Source organism: Colossoma macropomum, unplaced genomic scaffold, assembly GCF_904425465.1.
Source record: "Colossoma macropomum unplaced genomic scaffold, Colossoma_macropomum, whole genome shotgun sequence".
In the NCBI taxonomy this organism is placed as follows: domain Eukaryota; kingdom Metazoa; phylum Chordata; class Actinopteri; order Characiformes; family Serrasalmidae; genus Colossoma; species Colossoma macropomum.
The window spans coordinates 16,830,149-16,843,882 of record NW_023494795.1 but is presented as its reverse complement, the minus strand read 5'-3'; the positions used below and the strand labels follow the sequence as shown (position 1 = coordinate 16,843,882).

Sequence of the window (13,734 nt, the reverse complement as noted above, 5' to 3'; positions counted from 1 at the left end):
GCCAGCCAAACAGAGACTTTTCTAACAAAATCTGTCTGTGCCGGCTTTAGACTGTTTGAATGAATATAATAGTGAGGTATAAATGTTAATACAGTGATATTTTTTTTTATTTATTTATTTTTTTTGTTATGCAAAATAGTTTATAGAAAGACCGTATTGGCCTACTTTTTACATCACTGCCTGGTTTTAGCTTCAGTGCACAGTGATAGCAGCGCTGCTCGGTCACTGTTTGCTCAGTACTTGGCGCACAGCGTGTTATTTTAAATGAAACAGGTTTATTTGAAATTGTCTGTAGACAGAGCTGTCTGTAAGGACTGCGTTTCACATATGATGGACGTGGTTTTCATGCAGTGTGAGTAAATAAATTGTAGGTTTTGTCTGCACATGATGGACTATTCAAACTTACAGTGTGAGTCACCAAAGATCAAGATTTCTAAAATGGCACAGTGTATGTCTGGCTTTAGAAGACAATCAACTAGAGCTCAACCAGCCAAGTAAAATACTCCAGCCAGACAATAAACTCAAGCATCCACTCCTCAGATTCTTTAGACTTGGATGCCTCAGCCTCGGTTGTGATTCCTGCTGTCACTGTGCTACAGAGACTGATGTTGAAAGACACAGATGAGGAGCAAAACTACAGCCGTACAGATGCGCTTTTCTGACTTGGAACAAAACATCTACACTGCAGCGCTACTTAATCTAGGGTAGCTTTAAACAATATAGTATAGCTAGCTAATGCACTTCATTTAGAGTCAGCTAAATCATTTATCTGTTTAGGTTGCTCTCATTTACACTAATAACTACTTAATTCTACATAGGTTGCTGAGTATGGTATCAGACTCGGTATTGGTTGAAAAACTAAAAATATGTACATGTACTTGGTGTGGGAAAAAAAAGGTATTGGTGTGTCCCTAATCGCTATTCACTATGATGCATAGTGCAAAATAAAAATGAGATACAGTTTCTTACAGCACAAAAAGCAAATAAATGTAGCCCTTTGATGAAGGATGGTTTGGGAGTGGTATTGTTAGGATTCATGCAGTATGGAGCTTGTTAACTGATCTGTTTGTTGTATTCAACCAGATCAGTAATCATTGTGTGCAGCTAATTAACTCTGCTTTCAACCCCTTAAAATATCTGTCACATAATCTCCAGATACAAGTATAACAGTACAAGACACACATTATAGCAGCTGTGTTTGAGCTGTGTGTTTGTTTAGTGAAGACTTGTTGATTCAGAACACTTCAGTACTGAGTTTCCCGTCCTACAATGAAGACAGGGGTGCCAATAGTGGCAAAGGAAGCAGAGCAGGACGGTGTAGCTTCCAGGAAGGGTTCAGGAAATGAAGTCTGTCTCAGAGGAGAGACTGTTACAAAAATAGTGTTTCCCTCCTCAGAAAATGTACGGAGAAGCACACAGCTCTTCAAACCTTGCTAAGCATCCCCTTCAGACACAGAAACTATTCATCCATGGTAGATATATTTGGTTTTGGTTTTAGCCACATCACATTTTTAAAAGTAAATTTATCCTGACTCTTTAGTCTTTGTTTGGTGTGTTAAGGCATATAAATTAGGTCCAAGCTGGTAATCAGTAGTATATAGACAAAAAAGTATTTTATGTATGCATTTGACCTAGTATGTAAACATTGTTAAAGTTTCAAAATGTAACTTCAGCTCTTCAGTCCATACAGTTCATATATTTTAAAAAGATCTATTTTGAATTCACTGTTTTTATGATGTTACCAAACCAAACACACACATCCGCCTGTTCAGTTTACTGTACTATAGCTCCGCTTGCTCATGCTGAAGTTAGAAGGAGACTGTTTTTTGAATGACGCAGCCAAACGGAATAGACATAATTTACATATACCAGTCTTGAAAGCATAATAGTAAAAACAGCTGCTGGTAAAGTGCAATATCTTGAAATGCATAATCCAAAATACTGATAGCGGAACTAATTACATTAGCACAGATGTCTGAAGGAAGAATGGATAGAGTATGCTGACTTTTCCCATATGAGATATACAAATTTTTATAAATTCAGCATGCTGGAGCAATTTATAACTGATTTATACTAAACCAAGAGCAGTGAGGGAAAAGCTTATTATTATAAAATATTGCACTTCTATAATATTGAACACTTTAAACTGAAAATGTTAACATTAACATTTTAATATAAGGTAAATTTTCAGCCACACCTTAAATTTAACAGTATGGGGGGAAAAAAGTCAAATCAAACACCATTGTATCGTATTGAACAGAGCTGTGAATTTTGTGAATTGTCACACCCCTAAAACATACCGATGTAAAAGGGAACAAAAAACAGTAGACATTCTTTTGTGTAGCCACCATGTAAATGTTTTTTCTCAACATTACATCAGTTCTGTTTCACTACCACGTGACTGGAATTTTACCCATTTGTCAAGCAAATGGAATCATTTCCGGATACCATGACTGGAACAGAAATTTCCTGTTATCCAAAACGTTTTTACTCCGTTGCATCTCTCATGCTATTTATTTGTTAGCTCCGTTTATAGTATTGTTTTGGGGTGTTGGGTTTATGAATGTGTGAGAGAGTGAGAGAGAATGTGAGGCATGGCTTCATGTGTTCCCACTCCCAGTCGTTTCCTCTAGCCCAGGCGTTACAGGATGCATTTCCAGATAAGTCACAGCATTTCCTGTTTATGATTGATGGCTGTATCCCCTCTGAACGCCTGCTGCATGACTGGCTTTTATGGTACACCAGGTTCCTCAGACTGAGCCGTGCACTTCAATGGCTGCCAAAATGTACACTCCCTCTACCTCCCCTGAAACTTGCTCTGAATAACTCTCCACTTTAGTAGAGTAGAGTGGAGAGGGAGGGACATAAAATTAGGATAACTTTATGCAGTTTCTTCCATTTTTTTTGCACGGTTATACTATAAGGTTGACTTTACGTTTGCGACCTAAATATTAAGTTAGACCACGTTATTGAGCCTCAGTGTGACATTAATATATAAACCTGCAAAATTCGAACAGACACCTCTGATTTGGTTATTATTATTTCAGGCTTTCGCAGCAGTGCACAGACCTCACATTGTAGTGTTCTTATTTTTGTCCTGACTCAGTAACGCTGCTTCTTTTAGTTTTAACAAAAATATTATGTAGTGCTGCTTTAAAGGGAATGTTATCACTTTCCTTCATTCTAAAATGAGGAGTGAAATGTCTTCCAGTCATTATTAATTTTAAAATATTTGTCTTTGTCTATCAGGTTTGTACAGTGAATAATGTATCTCCTCGATGACATAGTCAGAGAGTACAGTACATCCAACCATGAATTAAGGATGGGCAATATGACGATATTTATCGTTATCATGTTAAATTGTCACGCTATATCTCAGTATGCTTTTCTGAACATACCATGCATATCGTCAGTACTTAAAGAAAACGGATGAACTGTATGTTTCTTTACAAACAGAACATAATCCTCTTTAGTTGTGCAGCATTATTCGCAGTTTTTTATAGTTATTTTTAAATGTCACACTACTGGGGATTTTTTCTGTTCCAACCCATCTAACCTCAGCAAAACAAATATTGTGATTAATATAGCGTATTGTGAAAATGTCTTGAATTATTATAATGTGTTTTTTTTACCATATTGCCCAACTTGGAGCAGTGAGATCAAGATCAGTGCACACTGTGTGGTTTTGTGACTGATAGAAAGTCATTCCATTTTCTGCAGAACTTTATCAACAGTTCTTTTCAGTGTGGTGTAAGCAATTCCTGTTCATCTCAGTAATATAGAGGTGTTGAGTTTTTCCTCACTCATGCAATAAACCAACACTTAGCATTTCTAAATGACCGCTCTAGAGTCTTTGATCCTTCAGGCAGTCATTGCGTATATGATCTCTGCCTCGTGTGGGAGTGCGCCAGTGACTTGTCCAATCATGCAGCAGCGTGAAAGGACTCTGGCCACCCGCCTTCCCTGCATGTACCTCCCCGCCTTTCCAATCAGGTCAGGCCGACTGCCTGTGTCGAAATCTGTGTCTAAAAAAGGAGAGATGGAAAGAGGACGAGAGACACTCTGGGAGGAGGAATTGAGGGGATTCTAAGCACATTGGGTTTGGTTTGTTTTTGTAATGAGGTCAGTTATCTGGTGTGGATAGGAGTCTGCTTGATAAGGAGTTTGTCTTTGATTGAACCTCTGTTTTCAGTGTGTACCTTTCACATACTTTCCCCGTGACTTCTCATTTCTGTGTTTCAACCTGTTTGGTGTGTGCGTTAGTCATAGATCCCTTTAGAGTGTTTATCTTGAGGGTGCAAGTCTCAGTTTGCCCTCATATTCTTTGCTGAGGCAGCACATAGTGCTACGACCAGTTGTGTGTGAGATTGGTTCTTCACTAGTGCTTACTTTGGGTAAACATGTCATGTGATCTCTGTAGTACAGAGTACAGAGAAACTAAACTAGCTTACTGGACCACCGCAAGCAGCTTGTGAACACCTTGCGCCATGCCTGAGGTCATCCAGGCCAATGTTTTTAGTATATGTAGTCAGAAAGTATCGCAATATGCCACCTTTTACATAAGTCTTCAAACCATGCCATGTAATCCAGTGACCATTTTGAAAAGTCATGGCTTTTCAGTGTTGCTTCCTGCCTTTTGTTAATCCATATCCTTAGCAACCAGAAGCTGTTCATTTTGTTGTTTTTGAGGCATCATTATCATCATGCCGTCACTCATAGCAGACGTCCTTAATCCCCCTCCCTGACATGTCCTCTTTCAAGCAGGGTGTCTCCCTCTCCACCCCAAGCAAACATCTCTGCTCTCCTCCCTGTCCCTTCCCTTCTTGCACTTACTCACTGCTCTCTAGAGGAAGAACTTGGTCACCTTCACACACTCATTGTGCTGTTCACATTAGGAATGAGACAGTTTTGACATTTCCTTGCGTGATACCAATGACCAAATTCATCATGGTTTTCAATATCACTAAAATATACTAATTTTCTAAGCTCTAAAACAAACTTTGCCACAGATATTGTAGCAATAGATGTTTAATTAACTTTTTATTGAATACATTTGTCAATCACTTCACATCTGTAATTTTTTCTACTTTAAAGCATTAAGATCATCACTGGCTTTTTATTTCATGATATTAAAGTCATTTTTACTCAAGCAGCCTTCATTAGTCAGCAATTAAGTGTTAACAGACAAGCCTAAAATCATGGACATGGCCTTCCAGAATATTTATTCCAAAACTGATAGTTCTGGTTCTGAAGTCTGATTTGGCTGAGCCATGTTCATATCCATTGTGAAACACTTGAATGATCGATTCTAATGAGTGAACAGCAACTGACTTATGCATTGAAGTACCGGGATATTAGTGTTCCTTGTGTGGACCCTGGAATGTAGTTCTGATGCATGGGACCAGGTATTAGCATGTATATGAAGTAAACATACCTTACGTAAGAATCTGCTTTTGTTTGAACTGAGGAGCTAAGAACTATTTTATGGTCATGATTATATGACCAAAAACTAAAAAGGTGCTGAAATGACTGGAATGTAATTTTATAATAATTGTGCACACCTTTGTGTAATTTCCTCACACCACCTAAGAACATAGACAAAATAGTTGCTCTTGCGGATGTTTGTTTTTCGGGATGGTATATTGTTGTAATGGTGCTGTCATCCTTTGAAAGAGTGATAGTTCTGCGCATAGCTATATATATTTTGGGTTATTTGGGTATTTTTCTTGGGTTGACCTCTCTAGCCTAACCAGTTGCCTGTTGCATTCTCATGCGTACAATTCAAAAACATTCCTGAACTTGAATGACAAACCTGCCTGCTCAAATAGGAACTGATTATTAAAATAATAACAATAATGCATAGTTGTTAGATAATGCTTAGATCGTAGATAGTCTTTTACATCCCTGTGTGGTATTTAATTATATCCAGTAACTTTTACTTCCCTAGCTGACATGTTTGTCTGCTACAGGCTCAAGTGGTCATGTGTTAAATTCTCTTCTTAATTTCAAGATAATTACTGACAGACTGTCTGACACCCCTTTTCAGAGTCATCTCAGATCAAAAACCTCCTTTTGGAAAATGCTTTTCCCAAGGGACCATAACCTAAGTAGGGCAAGTGTAAATAAGATGAATAAATGAAGAGAAATCATGCTGAGCTCTTTCTAGACCTGCAACATCTCTGCATTTCAGTTGCTTTTTATCTTTTCTTTAGGTTGCCGTCGTGAAGATGAAGAACACGGAGCGAGTTTATGCCATGAAAATTCTGAACAAGTGGGAGATGCTGAAGAGGGCTGAGGTAAAGATCTTTCTACTGTTCATTTAGAGTGGGATCTCTCATGGACAAAACAGCTTCCATAAACCATTCCCACATGGACTTGCCTTGCCTCTCGTAGTATGGTTGAAGCACCACCTTTTTTAGATACAGACCTTAATGCCGTTGTAGCTGCTTTGCTCTATGAAATTACTGAAGGGGGATTTTCCTTGAGACCGGTGACTAGGATCAAACCTGTGCAGTGAAGGCTGTGATGGAGATGGGGGCCATTTTCTTTTCTGCTCCATCTTGACCCAGTTTTTACACAATGAGCTCTGACAGTGGCCTCAGGCCTCCCAGAGCTGTGTCAGGAGAGCTTTTGTCAGTGCGGCTGGTCAGTAATCCCATGCTGAACAACACCAGGCCTTCTTCGTGTCTGTCTTAATATAGTACATTAGCAGCTATTAGATCATCAGAGGAAGGTGTAAAGCAAAGGACTACAATGGAACGCCAGAGGTCTGAGGATGTAAGACCACGTGTCCTCACTATGAAAAAGAGTGAGGCTTGAATTATCTTGTTAAATGGGGAAAAACCAGTTATCCTTATTTCCAGAAGATTTAGTTGCAACACTTTTGTACAAAATTTCAGGAAACACAGAATCACTTTGCAGAATGTATAAAGTACATGCTTGCTTTGTATTAATGACATTTTCTTTTTCTTTGTCTTCTGTAGACTGCCTGCTTCAGAGAGGAGAGAGATGTTTTGGTGAATGGAGACTGCCAGTGGATAACCACCCTGCATTATGCCTTTCAGGATGATAACTACCTGGTGAACATCTTTATCTCTGTCTGATTATTTGGTGAAGTAAAATGATTAAAATGTCCATTTAATAATTAAAAACTCTGCTGTAGTGCTGCACAAACCATAATATACATAAATAATATTCTCTTGCAACTTGACTAACAGTTCTGTGCTCTGTGATATGCTCTTTAGTACCTGGTGATGGACTACTATGTGGGCGGGGATCTGCTAACACTACTCAGCAAGTTTGAGGACCGACTACCTGAGGACATGGCCAAGTTCTATGTGGCAGAGATGGTCCTTGCCATTCACTCAATCCACCAGCAGCACTACGTGCACAGGTAAAATAGGTGTCTGTGTGTGAGAGAGAAAAAAAAAAAAACAAGCACAATAAACATGAGCAGATCAGTTGCTTGTAAAACCAAATTTCCTGTACTTAAGACTGTGTTCAGTGTTGGTATGTTTGAAATACGGATTCCTATACCACTGACGATTCCTTGAAAAGCTTTCAATTCCTAAAAGTTTCTAAAACTACTTTAGTGATCCTGAAACTCAAACTCAAAACGCGTGAAGCAACCAGGTGTAAACGGATCTTAGATATGCTTGTCTAGTTTTAAACAATACGTTTTTAAATAATATTTTTTAATACAAATTTCAAACCATGGGGCTCAGTTTGTTCAAATTTTGTTTCATATATATATATATATATATATATACACATATACATATATAGCTTTATCTTATTTTCACTTAATCACAGAATTACGACAGGGTAGTAAAATGGCTGCAGATGGGCCTGGTCTGTTTAGGCTGAATACTTTCTTCCTGCCAGTGCTACTATGTGGTGATGACCTGTACTGGGCTGCTGTCTGACCCAGCTGAGCCCCTTTCCTTCCTAATCCAAAGGGGCTTGACAGCTTCCTGCAGTTTCCCTCTGACACACTAGCAGTACCACGTTCATTCCTAGAGCTAGTGACAACCTTTTTTGAACAACTCCTGCTATCATATTTCAGGGCATGGCATACAGAACAGATTTAGTCACAGAGGTCTTGTTGTACACTTGATGCTAAATGATTTCCTGTTTATAAAAAAATGTTTTATGTGTGTCTGATAGTTAGGTGTGGATGGCGGTAGTTGTTTGTATGTGTGTGTGTGTGAGTCTGTTTGTCTGTCTGTGTATTTATGTGTTGAATTTTGACACCATGTTTACACCATGCCCGCTGTGCCCAGCACGGTGCCAACACTGTGAAGCAGAGGGCGCGCTGTGTGTGGCCCTAGTCCAGTAAAGAAAAAGTGAGAGCTGGGGAAGGATGAACAATGCCAGGCTGTTCAGTGCAGCAAGCAGGGCACTGGCAGGCATGGAACAAGTCGCCCTGCAGAGCCCTGGGGAGGGAAGGGGTGGGTAATCACGTGGGTGTGCTCTCAAGACATGATCACCTTAGAATTTAAAGAAACATTTTTTTATGTGGTAGGCAGATATAAAATCTGCACTGATCACTCAGGCCAACAAGCCAGTGAATCTCCAAAAGTGAGGATTTGGCAGGTTAACAGTAGTCCAGAAAAAACTCACCACACCTAAGAAAAAGCTGTCTAAACTATTGTTTTGTAGGCTATACAAAATTAAACTGGATTTAATTCAGAAAAGGCCTGCACACTAATCAAGTGCTGCTTTGAAAAAAGAAACCCCTCCTTTAGAACTGAAAGTAAGGCATAGTTTTCAGGATTTTATCAAGTTGGCTTCTTTGTGCTGCAGTAAGTCTCTCTCTGTCTTTCTCTTACAGGGACATAAAGCCTGATAATGTGCTGCTTGACATGAATGGCCATATCCGCCTGGCTGACTTTGGTTCTTGCCTGAGGATGATGCAGGATGGCACGGTGAGTGAGAGACAGACATAGTGTGAATAGTCCCACCCTTCTCTAAAACAGAGCCCGTAGGCCTTTCATCGTCCATACAGCAGGTGATCTGCATGAGTGTGGTGAAAGGGCTCCCTCTGCATTAATCACTATGCCCCTGACAGTGATGGAGCTAATTTTGACCCTGGGTCAGTGGAGGAGGGGCCCTGTCAGCAATCACAGTTAATTTCATAGTCTTACCATTCTCCATGTTGCACTTAGAACTATAACGTATAGTCAAAACTCAGCATTTTAGCTTAGTCTAGTCTTATATTTAGCATAGAATTCACTTAGCAACAATGGGGATTTTATCCTGTGAATGTTCTGTGTTTTTCGTCACATTGACAGATTTATCTTTATCTCTTCCGGCTCCTAGCAGATTTATCTCCCCATGATTAGAAGCAAAAGTCATTGCAGTTGTGTTGTTCTGTGTGTTGTCCTGGGTTGAGCTGATTCTATCAGTTCTGATTGGATCAGTTTCAAAGTTTCCTTCCTCTTGTACTTTACCACTCCAGCTGCATAGATTGGTGATTTAAAGGCTTTGAGGCAAGATTAGCTTTCATCACAGCATTCCATGTGATTCTCTCTCTCTTTTGTGCTGAGTCTTTATAAACCTGCACATAGTACAAGTTTGCTCTTTATCCGCATTAGTTCTCTTTTTGGTTAGGGTCATCTGTTGTTGTGCCAGGAGGTCCTTTTTTCCATCATTTATTTTCGTAAACAGCACAACTCAGATTAAAAGGAAACCCAGGAGGCAGCTTGTGTCCTAGGCTGACAGTAGTTTCAGTGTGTGTGAGTCACTCAAGCATTCAGTAGTGTGACAGTGACATAATAGTATGGAGTGGTGACAGGCCATGCTGGGCAGCTGAAGGAGAAGTGACAGGTTAAGCAGCAACAGCCCATCACACATAACCGAAAGCTAATTCCTTGTTAAGAACTGGGGCAAAAACAAAAAAAAAGTTGTCTCCTTACCTCTCCCCAGTGCTCTTGACTATTATTTTTGCAGTGTTGTTCCTTGGTTGTGTAACTAATTTTCAATGTTATCTGTCTGTAAAACAGATTACCTTTTACCAAGGTATCTCGCCCAATTGACCAAAGGCTAAAAGATTTTTAATATCAGATGTGTGCAATATTTTTTCTAAGACTCCTAGTATACATTAGATCAGTGCCATCCTTAGCTTGAGCCTTTGTACGTCCTGCCTCATCATCAGCCACTTAGAGTTAGGCACAACTGAAGATGAGGTAATGAACAAAAACATCTGCACTTCACCCGGCATGGGCTCTTTATTCTTTGACTGAGCTAACTGCTGTGTTGTGATACAGCTGATATGTAAGGAGTAAAGGTCTTTTTTGTCCAGTGAAGCAGTTCCCACTACAGTGTTTATGGCCCAGTGCCTTTTCTGCTCTTTTATTTTTGCATTATTATTCTTTTGTGCTCCCTGTGCTGCTTTTTTTCCACAGATTTTTCACTTGGGAAAATTAACCTACAGTTAGGCCGGTTTAATGGCCTGTTCTGTTTTTGTCTTGTGTCATTGCATTGATTGAACCTCTCCCTCAGTTTCTTCATGAAATTCTGTTGTCCTGGAGATTATATCTGTTAATCATTCAGTCTTTTTTGTGTTTTGTGTAATTCTTTTTTTTAAAAGCTTACCTGACAATTATGTATTCTTTATAAGCTTGGCTTGTATTTTTGTCTGTATTATAAATGTTTCTGATTGTTTTCTTGTTGTTTCTGTACTTCCCTTGTACAGGTCCAATCATCAGTAGCCGTAGGAACTCCAGATTACATCTCTCCAGAGATCCTGCAAGCAATGGAGGATGGAATGGGGAAATACGGCCCGGAGTGTGATTGGTGGTCTCTGGGTGTGTGCATGTATGAGATGCTGTATGGGGAGACCCCCTTCTACGCTGAGTCTCTGGTTGAGACCTATGGCAAGATCATGAACCATGAGGTGAGAGCTGTTAGAGGTCTGAACATCACTGTAATTGGCCTCATCTCAATGAATGCCATCTCAGTGATTCTACATCATGTTATGATTTTCTGCTCTGTGCTGCGTCGTACTGAGCAAATGTCCCACCCCACTTAAGTAAATGTGTACACACACAGAGCCTTCATATTTTCACTGTCACAGCTGCCATTTCGCATACAGTACAGGAAAGTGTAAAACAGCAATGTGATGTCATGTATCAAAAACATCTGTGTTAAGACTTTTGTCACACCGATTTGACTTTGACATTGCAGTCCAACTAGTAAGATAATTAAATAGCTGGTAAATATGATGTTTGGCAAACATATTTTATTATTACTATTTTCAAGCTCAGTAGTTTAAGGCTATTAGCAATACCAAACTTAGCTAACAGCTTTTCTGATAATTCTCCCCAAACACTGTAACATTCTTGCATTTTGTATTTGAATATTTAAAGGTGATGCTTGTCATTGTACCTGACATCAGAGGAATTATGAAATCTGATATGTATGCAGAGAGTGGGAATTACACTTGCACTTGCTGTTACTCCTCCCTCCCTGTATGTTTAGCAATCAGTCGCTTTTGTATTTAGGAAAACGAATGTGGTCGTTAGATCATAACAAGCAAGCAAGATTTGGATGGAATTTGCATGGGCACAATGGAGCATGCGCTACGGAGTGCTGCTTCAAGGCAAGCGTGCCTGCTGTATCGCATTTCTTCATGTCTGTTTATGTGGGCCGACTCACAGCAACCACTGCTTTTCTTTTATAATGAAGTCTGAAAAGCAAGATAGATTTCGTAAAGGATGTGGTTAAATGATAAGCACAGCTTCAGATTGCAGATAAAGCTGTTATGTAAACTACTGCTAAAGCGTAGAACCTTACATACCTTTTTTAACATTCCGAAAGTAGCTGTACCCATATCTTATCCAAGCCTGAACAGTTTATCGTTTATATATCAAAATCGCAGCTGGAAGAATGCCATTTTCATATTGCAAGTGCTGAAATTTTAATCATATCTTTTAATATTGTGTTTTCTTAAAAAGTATTAAGTGTGGAATTTTAAGCTAAAAGTGCAGAGTTTGTGAACTGGCAGTCTGGCACACTACATTCAGTATTTAAGCAGAGAAGTCAGAAAAAAGTATGTGCTGGTCTGGCAAAAAAAGGCCTGCAGCTTAATTTATAGACAATAATAGCTCAAATTTAAATAATAGCACAAATTTAGATTTAAATCACAATATTGATAGGAAAATTTGCAGTTAGATGTTTTCCCCAAATCGTTTGGCCCTAATCTTATTCCATGTTGTAAACAGAAATGCCACTGTTTCCTTAAATAACCCAGGATATGGCTCATGCGAATCTAGTTTCTTTTGGTTGTTTCTTTTTACTTAATTGACAGATATTCAAATTGTAATCATTTACAGACCCCCAAGATACTCTGCAAATTTCATTGACGACTTTGCTGAACTACTATCAGTTATCTCCTTTGATTTAAATTTTTTTTAATCATAACTGGTGATTTTAACATCTACATAAACAATGAGGACAATAATGCCACATAACATTTTGCCTAATTTGACACTTTCTCTTGCAACCATAAGTGCAGAGTCTGTTGATGATTTCTAATGTGATGGATGTTGTTGCACCAATAAAAGTCAAAGAGATCTCTGAACAAACGGAAAACACCGTGGAAAAACACCATGATGGTAAAAGCCCTGAAAAGAGAAGGCAGGAACCTAAGTGGAAGAAAACTAAACTTGAAATCCACTATGACATCTATAAACAAAGCTTTTGTACTTTTAACCTTGGGTTATGCAGGACTAAACAGTTTTGATTATCAAACACAATCAACAGAAACATCAACAATACCCACACTCTATTTATCACAGTTAACAAGCTTACTAACCCCCCCAAAAAAAATAATCACAGAGCTCCTTTCCACAGAGCAATGCAATAAATTTGCTTGTTTGTTCGGTTCAAAATCAAAACTACTCCATTGACCATCAGTACCACACACTCAGATAATGTATCGATGCAGTCTTTACAACCGCCTTGAAATAACTTGATTATTACATCATAGTTTAACACAATTGACCAAAAACTCTAGAGGAAAATGTTCAGCACTTTAAATCATTGTCATGTTCTCTCAAAACACTACCATCTGACATTTTACTGCTTTTAACTCTGTAGCAAGTGATTTGCACAAATGTTTAATGATTAGCTGCTATCAGGCATTTTCCCAAAGTCACTAAAAACAGCTAACATTAAGCCACTCAGAAAAAAGAGAACTCTTTATGCCTCTGTATCGAACAACTACAGACCTTTCAAGTCCTCCTTTTATAGCTAAGATAATTTAGGTTGTTTTTAATTAATTTAGCAATTATTTTAACTTACAGGGTTATTTTAACAAATTTTAATAAGACTTTCAAAATCATCGCTGTACTGAAACTTTCCTTATCAAAGTGTTAAGATACACGGCTGAATACTGACTCGGGTAAAATATCACTTCTGATATTATGAGATCTTAGTGCTACATTCAACACTGTAGATCATGTAATACTTCTGGACAGGTTATGAAAAGCAGATTGCCTTTGTGTATGAAATATGCTATTTAAATAAACCTCCTTGCTTGAGATCTACTTTAGATCTCCTTGCTTTAGATTCATCTACTAGTGATGGCAAAATCTAGGACTAGACTTGGATACAATATTCAGATATAAAAAATGCTACTTGTATTAACCAGTAGCAGGTGAGACAAAACTGGGTGTTATGTTCATTTTTTCTTTTTTATCTTTTCCAGTTTTCATGTGTCTTATTGCAGTA

General features: G+C 38.6%; 1 protein-coding gene across 4 annotated transcripts in view; it reads left to right on the top strand.

Annotated features, from left to right (window-relative positions):
* cdc42bpb (CDC42 binding protein kinase beta (DMPK-like)) overlaps window positions 1–13,734 on the top strand; it is a 65,754-nt gene that overhangs the window by 24,014 nt on the left and 28,006 nt on the right. For 3 of the 4 annotated variants that reach the window (XM_036581643.1, XM_036581642.1, XM_036581644.1), the window contains exons 3-7: window positions 6,213–6,296; window positions 6,984–7,079; window positions 7,245–7,393; window positions 8,834–8,927; window positions 10,697–10,897. In XM_036581643.1, coding sequence (XP_036437536.1) covers window positions 6,213–6,296; window positions 6,984–7,079; window positions 7,245–7,393; window positions 8,834–8,927; window positions 10,697–10,897 — 624 coding nt within the window. Of the gene's footprint in view, window positions 1–3,999; window positions 4,123–6,212; window positions 6,297–6,983; window positions 7,080–7,244; window positions 7,394–8,833; window positions 8,928–10,696; window positions 10,898–13,734 lie in introns of those variants that run through there. The other variant, XM_036581645.1, reaches the window with a different exon arrangement.